The sequence below is a fragment of the Coffea arabica genome, chromosome 7e (assembly GCF_036785885.1).
Source record: "Coffea arabica cultivar ET-39 chromosome 7e, Coffea Arabica ET-39 HiFi, whole genome shotgun sequence".
In the NCBI taxonomy this organism is placed as follows: Eukaryota; Viridiplantae; Streptophyta; class Magnoliopsida; order Gentianales; family Rubiaceae; genus Coffea; species Coffea arabica.
Window position 1 is genome coordinate 14,654,155 of NC_092323.1, and position 17,866 is coordinate 14,672,020.

Below are 17,866 nucleotides of genomic sequence, written 5' to 3' on the forward strand. Positions count from 1 at the left end.
AAACCATCACACTTCCTAAGATGACAGATATAAATATGGAATTTTCAAAATCAATCAATGAGGTGTGTCATCCCTTATTTTGTTTTTGTCGTTTAAGTCGTATATCTCGTAGTGCAGGAGTAAAAGATATTCCATAAGGTAATATGGCATATCTATCTAGAGAATGAATCCAGATACATGTGAAGTTTCTTAGAGTAATTTTGACATTAAATTCAAGCTTTAAGTTAGTTCTTTTTCATGTATCTAAATCATCAAACAGCATGTTTTGACAATTGTTCTGTTCAACATAATTGATATATATGCGACACTGAGACAATTAACTTTGAGTACAGATAGCTTTCTATGGGAGCAAACAGAAAATCTTTTTCATTATTTTCGTGGTTTTGAATTTTCTAATCACTTCAAAAGTTCCAAAATATTCTCGCAAGTTATCAATAAGTTAGTGGTACTCTTTTATCACATGAACTTGATTTAAGCCAAGGCAGGCAAAGAATATTCAAGAATGATGGTTGGACCCATGATTAAAATAGAGAATTTGTGCCAAGAACAGGAAAAGACATGGCAACCATTACAAACTCAAAATGATTAAACAACAGTTCTGAGAAGTCATTTGCCAATGTCATTTACCAATGAACAACCATTCAAATAATTGAACCAAGAAGATCTATATTTTCCCCCAAACAAAAGCATAAAAGGTTGAATCATGGGATGCACGATTCTTCATCAAACAATCAAGAAGAGAACCTATTCGTTTCACATGACACTCAAAAATCTAGCTCTGCTGGCAGGTAGAAGATTTGACATGCTTAATGAAATTCACATGCATGACCGCCCTACCTACAGATGATGAGAAAAAAGCAGGTACTGTCAACAAGAAGCTTGTGAAGTTGCAGAAAGTGGCTGCCTTTTTTGTTCTTGAACTATTTGTACTTTGATAGCTTATCCAAATTTTTTTGTCTAATTCTTTGGAAACAACAGAAAAGCAAAGCCAGCAACATACAAAGTCCTCAGACACTCAAAAGACTTTAAAAAACACTGCTATGTCCATCCTGAAAAGGAGTTTGCTTAAGATTATCGTTATCGGGGATAGCGGGTAAATAATTTAAACTTTCTCTATTTTGTTTTCTGTCTGATCTTTTATTTTCCCCTAATCTTGTTTTTCTTTTTTTGGTCCATTTTTAGAACTTTTTTCAAGTCAAAAGCAAATATTGTAACTTCAAGCTTGTTTCTGGTCTAATGTGTGAGCTTTTGTTATCGAACTTTCAGGGTGGGAAAGACATCTTTGATGAATCAGTATCCTTGTTATCATAAGTTCAATAGGCAGTACGAGAAGTTTCTTGTCCATCATGCATGTTTGTATTAGTTGTCAATAACAACTGCTTTGGATATATGCATTGCTATTACTTGACAAAATTCTGAATTGACTAAACCTTTGCAAAAATTGCTTCTGTTTTCTATCAGTTGTCAGTTATTTTCATCACTAGTATTACCTTCAACAACTTGATCATGTCAGTCAACTAATGACTATTCATTTGCCCTAATTTTGCATCCTAATGAACCATATGCTCTTTTTTTTTTTTTTTTCAATATATCGTGCATTGAAACAAAATGTAATTGTTGAACTATGCAACAAATTGCTATAGGATACGAAGGCATTGCCATTTTAAGTTTCTAAGAAAAATTTTTAACTTCTTGTATGCGTTCATTTAGGCCGGATCTTTACATTCAACTAGTGGTTTCGTTAACTACTGTAATAGATATGTACATAAAAAGTTCACACATCAATACAAAGCAACAATTGGTGCTGATTTTTCCACCAAAGAGATACAGATTGATGACAAACTAGTTACCTTGCAAGTGAGTGATTATTCAAACCAGCTCCCTTGTTTTTCTGAGATGAACTTTTGGAGAATCTGTTAGGCTAAAAGTCGAAATTTGAACAGATATGGGATACAGCAGGACAAGAAAGATTTCACAGCCTTGGTGCTGCATTTTACAGGGGAGCAGATTGTTGCGTACTCGTGTTTGATGTCAATCTACTCAGATCTTTTGAAACCCTTCAAAATTGGCATGAAGAGTTTCTCAAGCAGGTGATCGATGAATCCGGAAATCTGTTGTTGAGAATTTTTTTTTTTTCAGTATGCAAATGTATGACTGTGTAACCTTCCCCTTTCAGGATCCTGCATCAGCATGAAATTCTCCATTTTGGTTTTGGTTATGTTTGAGGGACATTCTTTAACCTTGTTAATCGAAATGGAGATGACATGTTAAGTCGTTAACTGGCACTAATTGCTAGAATGATCCAAGAATTTGTGTTAATGTGGACTCCATGTATTATGCAGAACACAAAACCAAAAGGATCTGCTGTGATTCTCACGCTACCTTTTATTTCTTTTTTGGGCCAGACCACAAAACTTTGTCCAAGATACTGGCTAACTTTATGTTACTTAATTGCAAGATTTAAAGAGAATAAAGTCTGTTCATCATTTTTTTGTGCATTATGTTATGTAAGATCAACTTTTTTGGAATCCTTCTGCTTGACCAGTTGTTACTTTGTCTTTTAGAAGGTATTGAGGTAATTTCTGGTACCATTAATTCTTAGACAAACGCAGTCCAGCTCTTCCAGTTTAATCTCTTTTTGTCAACAATTTTCTCTTTACGTGGCTACAGGCAGATCCTGTCAATCCTGAGTCCTTTCCTTTTGTGTTGATTGGAAACAAGGTCGATGTGAATTATGGGAGGAGCCAAGCGGTAAGAAAACAAATTCAATAAGAAATTCAAGAGAAAAATGAAAAACTTTGCTGCCAGTTTGAGTCTGTAGATCATCCACAACTGCAGGTACCTGAGATGACTGTTAAGGACTGGTGTGCTTCCAGAGGAAATATACCTTATTATGAAACCTCAGCTAAAGAAGATTACAATGTTGATCATGCATTCACTTCCATTGCTAGAATTGCTCTTGCATATGAACATGACGATGGGCAGGACATGTAAGTATAATCTGACGTATTCTTTCCATTGTGTATCCAGCCTTATGAAACTTTTTTTTATGCATCTACTGCAAAGTTCTGTAACTTTTATTCCTTGATTTTTTTTTCACTAAATTCACATTTCTTTTGCTTTTGAATTGTCACAATTTCTTTTGTTTTAGTTGGCCAGATCAAGAGATACCATCTTACTGGTGAGTGTATCAAATTTTGTACTACTTCAGCCTAATCCATAATCTTTGCAGCATGTACATTTTAAATTCCACAGCTACTAGATATATACCAATCCCATGATATTAGCCTGAAATATTAGAACCACTGAATGGCCATCAAGACAATGATGATTCAAGTTGCGCAGTGCTCTGATCACTGATAACATTGTAAAATTCTACAAGTCATACACTTCCATGCATTATAACAAGTCTTCTTATCATAAAGTTTTCATAATTTTGCACAAATATGAAATGCTCTTCTTTATCCTACTTATCCAGCTCCTTTCTTTATCTCTTAGAACTAACAAAGGAGGACTTGTTCAACTTATTTGTCTCACAAGGCATTTGATGCACTGGTCATTTTTTGCAGTGACCTCCAAAGAATACCAGAATCCCTTTCAGGAGTTGAGCAGCAGAGGGGAGGATGTGCATGCTAACTTTGCTAGCCAACATTGATCAGTCCAGTTGATGACATTACAGTTTATTACTTCATTCTTTGGTGTTTCATGATCTCTGTACAACACTCTCTTGTTTTCTTTATCAGTTCAACCTAGCCAGCCAAATGCTGACTACAAAAATGTTTTGTAGTAGCAAAGAAGTCCAAAGTTGTTGTACAATTCTTAAAGAATTCAGCCAAGTTTTGCCATCTAGGTACTTGCATACAATTGCAGGGCGCATGACTTCTTAGGAAATGTCCATTGTGATATCTCTACTTCAAAATTCTGGGAGATGAATTCAACAACAATTGTTGAACCATGAATAAGATATCTCATTATTCTTCATCATAATCTGATAACAGCTTCATTTGTAAGCCTGTCCTGTCTTGTCCCCTCATTTTGCTGCTTTGTCTTTTTCAGGACCATTTTTGTTTTTCTGTAGTAACTGTAAACATGGTCCTATGGTTATGAAGTCATGAATGACATGATGAGAATGACAGAACTTAATGATCAATAGATGAGAAAGAAAAACAAATACAATGAATGATGACACCTTTACTGCCTATATGAATAAGACAAATGAGTATCCAGATTTAAAGCACCATATCATTGACTCATTAGATGCTATTTGGCTGTTATTGGTGCTTAAATGTTTCATTACAAGTTTATGCAGGATAAGTAGTTGAGTAAGATGCTATTAATAATCAGTTATTGGCTCTAGTAGTGGAATAATTGATGGACTAATGAATAGAAGTTTTTGAGAAAGTAATTGTCAGACAGGGGAAAAATTAAATGACCCTTAGGATTAATCAATAAAACATCATGGATGGCATACAAAGTCCTCAAGTGACTCCAAATCTGGAATGAGGATGCACATGACTTGCTAACTTGGTTCTCTGGCTTATTTGTTATGCACAAATTATCCCCTCTAGGCTCAAACAGACAAATTTGTTGATTAGCTGTTAAAAATGATTGTAGTTTTCTACCACAAAATTTTTACTTTTTCTGTAAGTACATTTCTCAATCATTATTTTAACTCATATATATCAAATCATTACAATATATTTTTCTCTAATAACTCCAGAAAATAGCAAACCAAACGGGATCGAATAGCTTCGTAGTAAGAAGCTAGTCGAAAATATGATTATCCAATAGCAAAACCAGTTGAAAACTGACAATTCTAATGTTGTCAAGTCATCTCAGGAAAAACATAAAATATATATATATATATATATATATATATATATATATATATATATATATATATATATATATATAGGCAAGTGCAATGTCTCTTTTCAAAAGGGGGGTGACATAGATTGTTAGACTTAAAATTCAAGATTTAGACTCAATAGAAGTTAATTCTGTAAACTATTTTTGGAAACTCCAACATGTAATTAAGGGGAACAAATTCGATTTCAAAGAATTTAAAGGGTAAAATTTAACTACACTTACACCAATCATAACTTAATTCGGCCTTTATATCCCAACTAATTTTCTATAATGACATTTTAGAATATTATATAGTGCGGGGTTAATCTCGCCTTTTGTGAGTTAATTGTCTTATTATTGACCCCAAAAAGAATTAACAAGGAAATATTTTTGATAGCCTTCATGACAACAAATATTAAGCAACATCAAGAAAACATCATTAATGCATATTTAAGAGTAATTCGGGGCTTTTAATTATCTTATCAATAGTCAAAACTTATCTAATATGTGCATTTATATGTTTTGTTTCTTAAAGCCTCTCTTGATATAAAGCCTGTAATAATAATTGATTGCCCATTTTTTCTTTAATACTACTAATTCCAATGACTTAAAAAATTAAAAATTTGGAAACTTATTTCATAGAAAGATTTTGAAAAATAGAAGGGGCAGAAGTAACAAGATGAATACTAATGACTATGAATTTATGATGTAGAAGAAAATAAAAATATCCCCTCGTTCTACAAATACAGGCCTCAAAAATTAAAAACAAATATCTGAAAAATAAACTGCCACGTGCCCCGCGTGATTTATTCCGAACTACTAAACTAAAAAAAAATAAAAATAAAAATGTAAAAAATAGTACTCCAGTAAGAAGAAGCCGTAATGTTTCTTTTTTTCCATTCCTGAGTTTCTACTTCTCAAAAACCTCAAAAATGGCTTTCTCCTCGGCTGCTGCTTCTGCCTGGACATGTGATCCGATTTGCAGGCTTGTAACGAGGACTAGTAGTTCGAATTCGAGCAACCCTTTTCCACCTCAAGCTTCTACTGCATCAATCTCCTTTCCAAGATCTTCGTCACCCCTTTTTGTCAATCGCAAAAAGCGTTTCTTGTCCATCAAAGCATCAGCTTCTGTTGAAGGTAAAATCTGTTCCATCTGAAAATCTGTACGCGCTTTTATGTTTTTACTGAATTTTTTGTGTGAATTTTGGCTGATGCAACAAGAAACACGTGGGATTTAAGGGGAACAGATTCTTGCTTTGACCATAGGTTGTGTTGAATTGTCATGTGTTTGTATGAACCTTTGGGGGTTTCAGCTGAGAGATTGAATGGTATTCACAAAATCTGATCTTGGAATGATTGGAGTTGTGGTTATGATTAGGAAAATTCAGCTGAAGTTTATCATTATTACCTTAACAATCTTTTGATTACATGTAGATCGAGAGATATAAAGGCTGAAGTTGTAGTTTAGAATCATATTTTGGTCAAGGAGCATTGTCTTTAGAATTTAGGACATCGATGCATTTTAGGTAAAGGTTTTGGGAATTATGTGAATTTGAAGGCCTTGAGGACGGCCAGACGGCCTGACCCTCAACACCAAAAATATTCTGCCTGCAATCTAGTTTAACATCTTTATCATTCCTTTTCTGAGCTGTTCGGATTTGGCTTACACAGCAAATAAAAGAAGGCACCATTGCCGTCCTGGTTTGATATTGAATGATTGGGAGTGAAAGATGCTGAAGGAGGCACGACAGGTGGTCTGCTTGTGTGGCTGCTCTTCTACTTTATTCTTTTCTTCTCATATGTGTATAGAGGATTGATGAAGGAGAGGGAGGAGAAGAGAGGATGAGTGGAGGGAGTTTGGGGAAAAAAGAACAAGGTAGCAGCGCAGGGAAAAGTTGACTGTCCCTATTTTGGAATAGGAATGAAACCAAGAATCTTTTTTTAATTTGCAATAAAGATTTCAATATTCAGATAAACCTCAATTTTCAGAATTTTGAGTGATGAAATTTCATTTCGTGCCACTCTTTGTGGTTTCAAATTCGTTTTCTTCCAACCCTTTTGTATTCTCTAACTTCTTCGAATTATAGAATGCTTAATGATCCCCTGGTTGTATCCTGAAGTTTAGTATGTTAGCTTTACTGAGGAAGTTGATCATGTTAAAAGTTTAAGTGATAGCTGCTCAGATCCGGAGCTACTAGGGCAATTTCTTTGTAGGCAAGATCAGGTGCTGGAATGGAAAAGCCTGCCAAGCTGTCATTAATTGATTTAGATCCTTTATTTGGGAATCATGTTTTATGTTTTTTTTTTTTCATTTTTTCACATAAATTAATTAGAAGCAGTATATCTGCTGATGTCTAGTCTGTAGTAAAATTCTGGTAATTCAAATCAAGATGATTGACATCTGACGTCTAGTGTGTAGTTAGATGCTGGTAATCAAACCAAGCTGATTGACAACAATACTGTTTTAGATAGAGAAATCTATTTTACTCACCTGCACGTACTTGGATTGAGTACCTGCAGGTCATTCCTTCTATGTTAAGATATATGTTTTTTTGAGGAATTTTATTTAGTATTTGTAATTGACTGATGCACTGTTAGCTCTAGAAGTATAGGGGTCTCTGATGAATGATATCTTTCAGTGAAGGGCAACTAAGAAGGCAAAGAATTGTGTTACTTGAGTTGAGTTGATGAAGTTTATCCTCCCTACAGCTTCTGTCAGATGTCAATTAATGCAAACTTAGAAGTGGGTTTCAACTTATAATGTGGATTTTATAGTTCATGAGTTGAGAATGAAAATGGAAAATGGAAAATGGATTTGGGAGTCTCGATCTATTAAGATATGATGCCTGGTGGTAGGCTACTTTAGACCATGCAAAAATCCACATAAAATGTGTATATTACAACTGTTTCCATATTAGAATAGTTTACATAGAATGTTTTCAATGTTCTAAATATCTTGGATGATTTTGTAGGTATTACACTAAACATGGTCATTGGTTATTTATGGTTGACTGTGTAACTGTTTATTCCATCCAATAATAGCAACTCAACTGTTTTAGGCATCTGAATTTAGTGTTTTTGGAATTAATGTACTATCTCTTAAAGTGATTATCTTGGATTACAAATTTGCTAGGGTATCAGCTGTATCTGGTAATTGAGGTGTCTACTGAGTTGGTTGAGTAGAATGCGAAAATGGAGTTGATCTGGTATTTTCTGTGCTGAAGTCTGTTCATCTAGGGAAGAGGGAGATGGATAAAATATCTTGGTGAATTCATAAGAGAAATTTTTATTTGTAATCGTGGTTAATATGAAGCTTGACAATTAAGCATAAACTGCCCATTCAAAGTTTTTGAAGTTTATGCATGAAACATTCGGGTAAAGCAACTACTTTACTTTTATATTAAGTACAACAAATCAACCAGGATGTTATAGTGTACTTAACTGTTGAGAATTGTTTGAAAAGTCCATGCTCCAAATGCGTGCTGATTGAAAGCAGATTTGAATCATTGAACACATTCTCATACATTGCAGGGATTATATTTTAAGATTTTGTATCTGAATGAGGATAATTTAAAAAGTATTCCTCATTTGATGTTTTATTTCATCAATCTTGGTACTCATGAAGCTTGGGGTAATATTGAGTGGTTGACTATTTTACTTTCCTTGAAAGAGTGTGAGTGTCGCTGATTTTTAAGCAACTATGTTAGCATATGGAAGTATATAAAAACAATCAGCCTCTTGGTTAAATAAAATAGAAAATATTAAGCTTACATTTCCTGAAAAAGCTCCAATTATGCAAATCCATCTTCATTCTCCTTCTTTAGTTTAGGAATTACGTAAAGCTACTACAATGTTCAAAATCTCTTAATTATGGCATCAGTTCTCTTCCTTTTTCTAACTCCAGATAGAATTGCATTAGATCTGGTTGGCTGAATCAAATTCCATGAATTACAACCACAGTAGTCACAATTGCTATGTGATTAAATATATATATGCATATATATATATATATATATATTCTGAAGTGCATAAAATATATCATTGGTCAAAGTTTAAGGAGTCAGACACCTACAAGCAAATATAGAGACCGCATATAAAACCATGTCTATCTTCACATTTTAATAAGATTACTTAAATTTGTCAATTAGATTTGCGCCATGCAAAACTTAACTTTGCTCATGTTAGTTATGGTTCAAGGAGAGCATAATTAGAATGATGTACAACATCTTAGCATATCCCATTCCTTTTATAATTATTTACATCTTCTGTTAATCTGCAATCTCTCTCTTTCAGCGCCACCAACTACTGGGGGCCTTGCACCTGCAATTACTTTGACAGATAATGCATTGAAGCACTTGAATAGGATGAGAGCTGACCGAGATAAAGATTTGTGTCTTAGAATTGGGGTCAAGCAAGGTGGATGCTCTGGCATGTCTTATACAATGGAGTTTGAGAAGAGAGAAAATGCAAGGCCAGATGATTCCATTATTGAATACAATGGTTTTATTATTGGTATGTGAATAACTTAATGTTAAGATATCATGTTAAGGCATCAGATGTACTAGCTCATGCAAGTTTGTAATTGCTTTATGCTTGGATTTTGACCTTTCATATTTGAATCATTCTGTCTAATCAATGATCAAAGTATTTGCTATGGTGTTTCAAATTATCTATTAATGCCATTCATAGAACATCTTTCTTCTCTTTTCCCTTGCTCTCTTGATTCTGACATTAGGCGATTACTCAATAGTTTGTTGTGAAATTTCTGTGAAAAAAGGCCTTCTCGAAAAGTAAGCTGAAATGCCTTATAATTTTTTTCCGGTGACTGAGTGATTATCAGATCCATCCATGAGGACCACTCGAGCCTGATATGAAAGTGCTTTTATATTTTCATTTTGTTCTTTTATTTATTTTATTTTGTATCAGACTTCTAGTTTCTGGTTTCTTGCAAAATACTCTTTGAAACTTCATAAGTGGGTATTGCATGATTTTGATGGACAATGTCTGAACCATGTCTGCTTTAGCTCGTGTGTACTCTATTTCTAAGTTATCAGCCTAACAGAAGCAAAGTTTTGCAAAATTATTCCTAGAGTTTTGAGGAAATACATTTCCATTGCCAAGAGAATAATGGCTTGAATTTGTAGCAAATTCAGGAATGAGTTATATGCTTCATGAGTCATGGCTTAACAGATGCACCGATTTCATAACTGGGATCTCATATGAATCTGTGGGGAAAGTACTACAGTATATGAGGCTAAGTCCTGTCGGTATACAGTTTGTTTGGATGGAAAGTACTTCTCTGGCTATTCATTTGTTTAGGCAGCAAAATGCAAAAAGGCTAAATATGAATAAAAGCTGGAAAATTATACGGATCTACCATTGTATCGAGGAAACTGCTCCAGTTGATCACAATGGAGATTTGTTCAAAAATCTTTGCCATCTCTCTTGTATCTGCTGTTAGGAACTTATTGAAGCTTGCTTAAAATGAGGAAACATGAAAAAATGTGACCCTGAATGCAATTCATGTTGCATTAGTATCGGTTATATTGCAAATGAGAAGGTTGTATCTGTGTGCATTTTAGAATGTTCTCCTGTGGCCCATACCCTTAAAGTATCTTTCCATAACACACACCCCCCCCCCCCCCAAAACACAAAAAAATTGTTTCTCACAATGTCCTGATTTCCTTTGCTTTTTTTAATGCAGTTTGTGATCCCAAAAGCCTTCTCTTCGTTTTTGGAATGCAGCTGGACTACAGTGATGCACTTATAGGGGGAGGCTTCTCTTTCCAAAATCCAAATGCTACACAAACCTGTGGTTGTGGTAAATCATTTAATGCATGACTGTAAACATGTGTATCAGAAAACGTGTATACAAATAATGTAACTTTTAAGGAAACTTTGTTGGGTTACTTACCAGATAGGAGGAATTTGATGGAAAACATCTTTTCATCATCTGAAGTATAACATTGGACTTTGATTTTTTCAGTTTTCAGTAAGCGCATATACTTTGTCACTGCAGCTGAGTGGTATAATTATACTGCAACCCTATGAACTTGGTTACACTAAAACAATATATACTTCATCATGCTGCTGCATGTTTTCAGTTTGATCTCTAAATAAAGAAAATGAATTGGCAGCACATCCAATAATGTCTTTTCTCCTGAAATGGCATTTTAAGTTTGAATGTGTTTGGCAAAAAGATCCCCTGAAAGATTTTATGCAAGGGAGATGTTGAAAATGTAGGTCACGAATTTCTCCATTTTGGAAGGCCTATGAAATGGAAGTAAACTATCTACTGCATCAATTATGTGAACTGACACCCTGCGATTCTACCTGTGTTGTCAGACTAGTTGAGCTGAACACCTTTTTTGAGCTTCAATTAGCTCAGACCTATAGAAACCAGCTCACTAGCGCTTACAACTTGGATTAGCCTTGTAGAAATCATATGCTTTTGGTGCAACAAAATATCCCACTCCTACACCTGCTCTTGCCCATCTTCCGTGATCCAGCCTGACCAGGGGACTTAATTTGAACCTAGATTTTGCAACCAACAAGTCCTTTAGTTTCTGTTGGGTTCTGTCTATTGTTGTACTTCATTCTTTCATTCTTTTGGTTTTTTTCTTCGTTCCATTAGATGCAGAATTGTAGCAAGGCATGGTCTGGTTCTGAAACCAGCAATTCTGGACATGGTTTGACCCCATTTGCCAAGGCAAGAAACCATCTAACGATCCCTGTAGTTATTGAAATATTTCATCCAAATCGGATCCAGATGCCAGGCTGGGGGAACGGGAAGGAGAGATGCTATACGAAGACATTACTGCATTAGGTTGGATGGACTGACCAAACTATCTTGAGAGCATGATTTCAGTGTCAGTACAATTTCCGCAAGCTAGAATTATGTGTTAGCATCTAAGGTTCATTGGTCCAATGTTTTAGCTAACATTAACTTGAGACTATAAACTTCACCATTAGAAATACTATTACCTCAATTTTATAGGTTCTTAACATGTCTGGAAAGAAAGTGAGCATTATGAACTGCATTCTCAGTGATCTCATGGCTCGGAACAAAAAGCATATCGTCTTTGAATATTGATTACTCACAATACATTAAGAACTTTATGCAAAAAAGGATAAATGGAATATGCCATTTACATTTCTATTCACCTGAGGCTTCCAGTAGCCTTCTAGATCCCTTCCCATCATCTGCTGCCTGTTAGTCTCATTTCTTAGCAACACCAGCCAAGGCTTTTTTCAGAAAACCATCTATGTAGTGGAAGTTGGTATTTCTCCACGCCTTGTTCAGCAGTAAGCTACCAATAATGCCCAAAAATCCAAACACAAATCCCAGTCCCACGCCAACAGAAAATGATATTACTTCATCATCCTTTTCATTTTCATCTTCACTGTCTCCATTTCTGGTATAACCTTGGTTTTCAGTGTCTGCACTGTTTGACGCGTAACACCTGGTTGGCAATGGATTCCCACAAAGCTCTGCATTACCCTGATAAATAGATGGATCATTGAAGGTTAGGAACTGGTTAGTTGATGGGATGGGTCCAGACAAGTTGTTATGGGATAGGTTAAGATGATTTAGCAGTGTCATGGAAGACATGCTGGGAGGAATTTGTCCAGAAAGCTGGTTGTATGAAAGATCAAGTGTCTCTAACCGGCGTAAGCTTCCCATCTTTTCTGGTATCTTTCCTGTTAAGTGGTTGTTGGATAAATTCAAGGTACCCAGGATCAAGAGATCTGTTATGGCAAGCTTGAAGCAATGATGATGTAAGCAATTTAATTTGATGCTCCCATCTAAAACCATCAATTAATTTCTGTAATTCCCACAACTCTTCAATGTGAATATGGGGCAATAAAGTTGTGGTATTAATCATTAATTGAGTCATTCATGCCTTAAAATGGCTTAAATTAAGACTCCATGAAGAGTAAAATTACGAAAAAGAACTTTTTCAAGTTGCATATATAAGAAAAATACTTAATTATGAAAAGGGAAAATATTGCTGAATTGGAATTGGAAATTGGTTATGTTAGTAAAGCAAAGGAAGGCTTAGATTTAGAGTTTCAACTTACATTTACTTGAGACTACTCGTAGAGAATGTTACAGTATTTTCTTAACCCTATCTGAATTTTCTATGCAAAATATACAGAGTATAGGTTTACAAGATTTTTAAACTCTTGCATCCATTTTAGACTCCATGACATTCAATTGATTTGATTTGGAGTTGGAAGAAGGAGTTAGCTCAGGATCTCTTATGCAATGGCTACAAATTAATGAGCACAAATATTTTGCTAAGTTTAATTTCATGCATTGGCTTGATAAATCATACAAAATTTGCTCCTATTAATGTGACAACTCTTGTAAAATGGTAAAATATACAACAGTAATTTTGTTAACCTTCAATCTTCAGAGTTTTTGGATGCTAGCATGTAGTATAAATGTTTAGTTTTTAATATGCAATAAACATATTTTTGTATGCTAGAATGTAGTATAAATGTTTAGTTTTTAATACGCAATAAACATTCTGTGTGATTGGCAATTACTACCTTTTGTATAACTCCGTTTGGATTAGCTGTTTTTGGGGGTGTTTTTGAAAAACTTGGTTGTAGCAGAGTTTTTAGAGTATATTTTGAAATATTTTTAGAAAATATTTTGAAATATTTTTTATTGGCACTTTATTATGAGATATTTGGTAAAATTTTAAAAAAATTTAAACTAATTTTTAGATTATCTTTTAGAGTACTTTGTTGTAACTTTTATTGTATTTGAAAAACTAGTTTTTAAAAAACACTCCAAAAACAGGAGATTTATTACTAATGAATAAACTATATTCATGTGCAAAGCACGTGATTTATTACTAATGAATATAAATTGAGTCTCGAAGTGATTAAAGTTATTAACCGATTAAAATGCTAATGTAATGGCTAACATTAATTATTTGAACATAGATAACAAAATTTGTTCTCGTTTTTTGCATTTTAATAAATTCATCATTCATCCAACTGGCTCTATATTAACGTGAGGAAAAGGTCTTTATAATTATGGGAGTTTATTATTCGAGATCATTTGTGATCCATGAATGAATATTATCATCCTCATTATTATTACTCATATAATTGCAAATATTAATAACCCATTGTATTGAAGTCAGTACATACGGATTACAATTCAATGAGCATTTTAACTAATGGCCCCAAAATAGTGCAGGAAACATTAGAATAAACTCCAATAACACAAATCATTATCTAGAATTAGAACAATTACGACAATAATGTATTCCATATTTTTCCAATCTTTCAATGTAAGTTGCAAAATAGTAATAAATCTACGCATACACAATTATTTACATGCGTCAAAAGGCTAAAAAATAATAGGGAGCTGCACTTTTTTTTTTAATCTTTTTATGGGCAAGTATAGTTTTGGGAAAATTTGGATTCTGAATCCAGCAGTTCTGGACAAGATTTTTTTACCCTATTTGCCGAGGCAAGAAACCATCTAATTAACAATCCCTGTAGTCATCGAAATATTTCATCCAACTGAGATCCAGATGCCATCCGTGCTGGGGGAAAGGGAAGGAGAAAGATGTGCTGCTATACAAAGACATTGCTGCATTAGATTGGAAGGACTAACCAAACTATCTTGAGGGCATGATTTTAGTGTTAAACAATTTTCACGTACTGGAATCATGTGTCAGAATCTAAGGTTCATTGGTCCAAGGTTTTAGCTAACATTAACGTGAGATTAAAAGCTTCACCACTAGAAATACAATCACCTCAATTTTACAGGCTCTTAACCTGTCTGGAAAGAAAGTGAACATTATGAACTGCATTCTCAGTGATCTCATGGCTCGGAATAAAAGTCATATCATCTTTGAATATGGATTACTCACGAAACATTAAGAACTTTATGCAAAAAAGGATAAATGGAATATGCCATTTACATTTCAATTCACCTGAGGCTTCCAGCAGCCTTCTAGATCCCTCCCCATCGTCTGCGGCCTGTTAGTCTCATTTCTTAGCAACACCAGCCAAGGCTCTTTTTAGAAAACCATCTATGTAGTGGAAGTAGGTATTTCTCCACGACTTGTTCAGCAGTAAGCTGCCAATAATGCCCAAAAGTCCGAACACAAATCCCAGTCCCACGCCAATAGAAAATGATATTACTTCATCATGCCTTTCATTTTCATCTTCACTGTCTCCATTTCCGGTAGAATCTTGGTTTTCAGTGTCTGCACTGTTTGACGCGTTACACCTGGTTGGCAATGGATTCCCACAAAGCCCTGCATTACCCTGATAAATAGATGGATCATTGAAGGTTAGGAACTGGTTAGTTGATGGGATGGGTCCAGACAAGTTGTTATGGGATAGGTTAAGATGATTTAGCAGTGTCATGGAAGACATGCTGGGAGGAATTTGTCCAGAAAGCTGGTTGTATGAAAGGTCAAGTGTCTCTAACCGGCGTAAGCTTCCCATCTTTTCTGGTATCTTTCCTGTGAAGTGGTTGTTGGATAAATTCAAGGTACCCAGGATCAAGAGATCTGTTATGTCTTCTGGAATAGTTCCAACCAGATTATTGCTTGATAGGTCAATGCTGTTTAACAGGCCAAGTATGTTTGAGAAGTTGAATTCTCTTCCCTTCACAACTAACTCCATCTGTGGTATGAATGGGTAGAGTTGATAAGTTGAAACCGGTTCAAAGCTGGATTTAACACGGAAACTAGTCAAATTGCCAAGGCATGAAGGGATAGGTCCTGAGAGAATGTTATCAGCAAGGTCTAAGACGTGTAGATGTGAAAGATGGCATAATTGTTCAGGGATGTTGTTGCTGAACATGTTGGACCTTAGTTTTAGTTCTGATAGCGATAAAAGGCTTTCTCCAATCCATGTCGGTATCTTCCCTGTCAATTCATTCTCTCCAATATCGAGAAAAATCAGATCTTTGCAGTTTACTGATGGAAAAGAGAGTTCCCCGGAAAACGTGTTGCCATTTAGCTTCAACCATTGAAGCTTCGGTATAGAAAATATTGAACTGGGAATATTGCCAGAGAGACTGTTGATGGACAAGTCCAGGACCAGAAGTTCTTGACAATGGTTCCACTGCTCAGGGATCTCTCCAGTTAGATTATTGTTTGACAAATCCAGTCTCTGTAATGTCTTCATCTCAGATATGAAATCTGGAATGCCACCATTGAGAAAATTTCCAGAAAAATTCAGATATATCAGTGATGGGATTCCTCGACCTATGCTAGTAGGAATCGACCCAGAAAGTAAGTTGTGTGCTAGATTAAGGTAGGTCACTTTATGCCAGAAGGGGACGGTGCCCTCCAAGCGATTGAAACTCAAATCAACTAGTGCATCATTCCCATTCAAGGCAAATTCTAGTGAGTTGGGAAGCACGCCTTTTAGTTGATTATTGGAAAAATCCAGCCAGCTGATCTGGGGAGACAACTCCCAAAACCAATCAGGTATTGTATCTGAAATGCCTGCATTATTGATGTGCATTCTTGAAAGATTTTTCTGAGTCCTAAGCCAGGCTGGAAAGCTGGGACCTACATTACAGCTTTCGATTCTGATGAATTTCAGACTAAAAGGTGGAACCCAATCTGAGCTCATGTTGAAGACAATGCTCTTGTTTGAAGATGAGACTTGCAAATATTCTAGATTCCTAAGGCCTTGGAAATGGTTTTGGGACAGAACTCCTTCCAAGAAATTCTGGAGCAGATACAATGCATTTAACTTTGTTAGTTTTCCCATGCTTTGGGGAATTGATCCATTCAATCTGTTATATGAGAGGTCCAAACCTTCTAAATTCAACAAGCTTCCCACGGATGCTGGAATTGGCCCTGAAATGAGGTTATCGAAAAGATAAAGGTACCTTAGCTTCTTAAAGAATCCCAAGGAACTTGGAAGTTGCCCACTGAGTTGATTACTAACTAAATACAACTCCTCTAAGCTACCATTCCAGCATTTCCCTAAACCTCCTAGTAGTACACTAATGTCTCCTCTGATGTCATTGTATGAAAGATCAAGGAAGGAAAGGGAAGTAAGGTTGAACAACCATTCAGGTATTGAGGGCTGGAAACTGTTACTGCTTATATCAATGACTGTGAGAGCAGTGAAGTTCATATGCGGCAATGAATGAGGAAGGTTTTGAAGTTCACAGAATGGAAGGTACAGTTTTGTGAGGGAAGGAAGCTTATTAAAAGCTTGCAGCCAATGGTCTGAGACCATACTAAGGTTTACAAATCCCAGATTAAGGTACTCTAAAGATGTAAGATGAGTTATCCAACTTAAATCTGCAATCCAAATGCCTGGTTGAGATGAATTTAGAGAATTTGAACCAAGGTCAAGGTATCGCAAATTTGACAGATTTCCAAGATGAGGAGGAACTAATCCTGCAAAATTTGAATAGGAGAGATCAAGGTAACTCAGCTTGTCTAGTGAACCTAAGAACTCAGGAACTGGATTATTTTGAAAGTTATTCATGCTCAAGTCTAAGTAATTCAAATGCTTCAAGTCGAGCAACGAAGAACTAATCTTGCCACTCATACATGACGGATTCAGGTTGCTAGGATCATCTTGACCACCATTCAGGTAACAATCATAGCTTCTAAGATCCAGCTTGACAACATTTCCTGTTTGGTTGTTGCAACTTACACCTTTCCATCTGCAACAGTCTTCACCAATCCAGGACGAGAGTCGACCAGAAGGATCTTCAAGGCCTTGCTTAAATCTAACAAGTGCTTCCCTTTCTTCCTTGATGCATCCTGCTGTCACATTAGTTCCATTGGCTTCAAGGACAGGAAACAAACCAAACAAAGAGAGAAGAAGAAAGGAACGAAGTTGAAAAGATATTGAAATTCCTTCCATTGTTTGCATGTCTTTGCACCAAATTTGCAATTTTGGCTGGTGGGATTCAAGCTATATAGTTCAAAGACAAAGATGACAATTGAATAGGAGTCTTGTTCAACTCATATTTTCCAGGTCAAGCATGCTAACACGTTGTGGA

At 35.4% G+C, this 17,866-nt stretch overlaps 4 protein-coding genes across 5 annotated transcripts; 2 read left to right on the forward strand and 2 right to left on the reverse strand.

Moving 5' to 3' along the window:
- Positions 1–634: 634 nt before the first annotated feature.
- Positions 635–3,987, forward strand: LOC113701333 (ras-related protein Rab7). 2 transcript variants are annotated; one of them, XM_027221932.2, is made up of 9 exons: positions 635–861; positions 979–1,093; positions 1,267–1,293; positions 1,758–1,857; positions 1,944–2,090; positions 2,671–2,751; positions 2,839–2,990; positions 3,152–3,181; positions 3,570–3,987. In XM_027221932.2, the coding sequence occupies exons 1-9, from the start codon at positions 810–812 to the stop codon at positions 3,634–3,636; spliced, it is 771 nt and encodes a 256-aa protein (XP_027077733.1). In that variant the 5' UTR covers positions 635–809; the 3' UTR covers positions 3,637–3,987. The 2 variants fall into 2 exon arrangements, with proteins under 2 accessions (XP_027077733.1, XP_027077734.1); XM_027221933.2 differs by lacking the exon at positions 3,152–3,181.
- A 1,719-nt stretch (positions 3,988–5,706) lies between these two features.
- On the forward strand, positions 5,707–10,833 carry LOC140011151 (iron-sulfur assembly protein IscA, chloroplastic-like). The gene is made up of 3 exons (XM_072059619.1): positions 5,707–5,985; positions 9,142–9,360; positions 10,553–10,833. The coding sequence occupies exons 1-3, from the start codon at positions 5,781–5,783 to the stop codon at positions 10,687–10,689; spliced, it is 561 nt and encodes a 186-aa protein (XP_071915720.1). The 5' UTR covers positions 5,707–5,780; the 3' UTR covers positions 10,690–10,833.
- Positions 10,834–12,067: 1,234 nt separating this feature from the next.
- On the reverse strand, positions 12,068–12,532 carry LOC140011243 (receptor-like protein EIX2). Its single transcript, XM_072060009.1, has one exon. It carries the CDS (start codon positions 12,530–12,532, stop codon positions 12,068–12,070), a length of 465 nt encoding a protein of 154 aa, XP_071916110.1.
- A 2,333-nt stretch (positions 12,533–14,865) lies between these two features.
- On the reverse strand, positions 14,866–17,727 carry LOC113701695 (receptor-like protein EIX2). The gene has a single exon (XM_027222459.2). The coding sequence runs from the start codon at positions 17,725–17,727 to the stop codon at positions 14,866–14,868; it is 2,862 nt and encodes a 953-aa protein (XP_027078260.2).
- Positions 17,728–17,866: the final 139 nt, after the last annotated feature.

Excerpts from the sequence above, each read along its gene's own strand:
- LOC113701333 (XM_027221932.2), top strand. The coding sequence starts at position 810 with ATGAAATTCACATGCATGACCGCCCTACCTACAGATGATGAGAAAAAA. Across the intron at positions 862-978 it reads AGATGATGAGAAAAAAGCAG|AAAAGCAAAGCCAGCAACAT; the intron begins GTACTGTCAACA and ends TGGAAACAACAG. Across the intron at positions 1,294-1,757 it reads AAGACATCTTTGATGAATCA|ATATGTACATAAAAAGTTCA; the intron begins GTATCCTTGTTA and ends CTACTGTAATAG.
- LOC140011243 (XM_072060009.1), bottom strand. The coding sequence starts at position 12,532 with ATGGGAAGCTTACGCCGGTTAGAGACACTTGATCTTTCATACAACCAG.
- LOC113701695 (XM_027222459.2), bottom strand. The coding sequence starts at position 17,727 with ATGGAAGGAATTTCAATATCTTTTCAACTTCGTTCCTTTCTTCTTCTC.
- LOC140011151 (XM_072059619.1), top strand. The coding sequence starts at position 5,781 with ATGGCTTTCTCCTCGGCTGCTGCTTCTGCCTGGACATGTGATCCGATT. Across the intron at positions 5,986-9,141 it reads AGCATCAGCTTCTGTTGAAG|CGCCACCAACTACTGGGGGC; the intron begins GTAAAATCTGTT and ends TCTCTCTTTCAG. Across the intron at positions 9,361-10,552 it reads ATACAATGGTTTTATTATTG|TTTGTGATCCCAAAAGCCTT; the intron begins GTATGTGAATAA and ends TTTTTAATGCAG.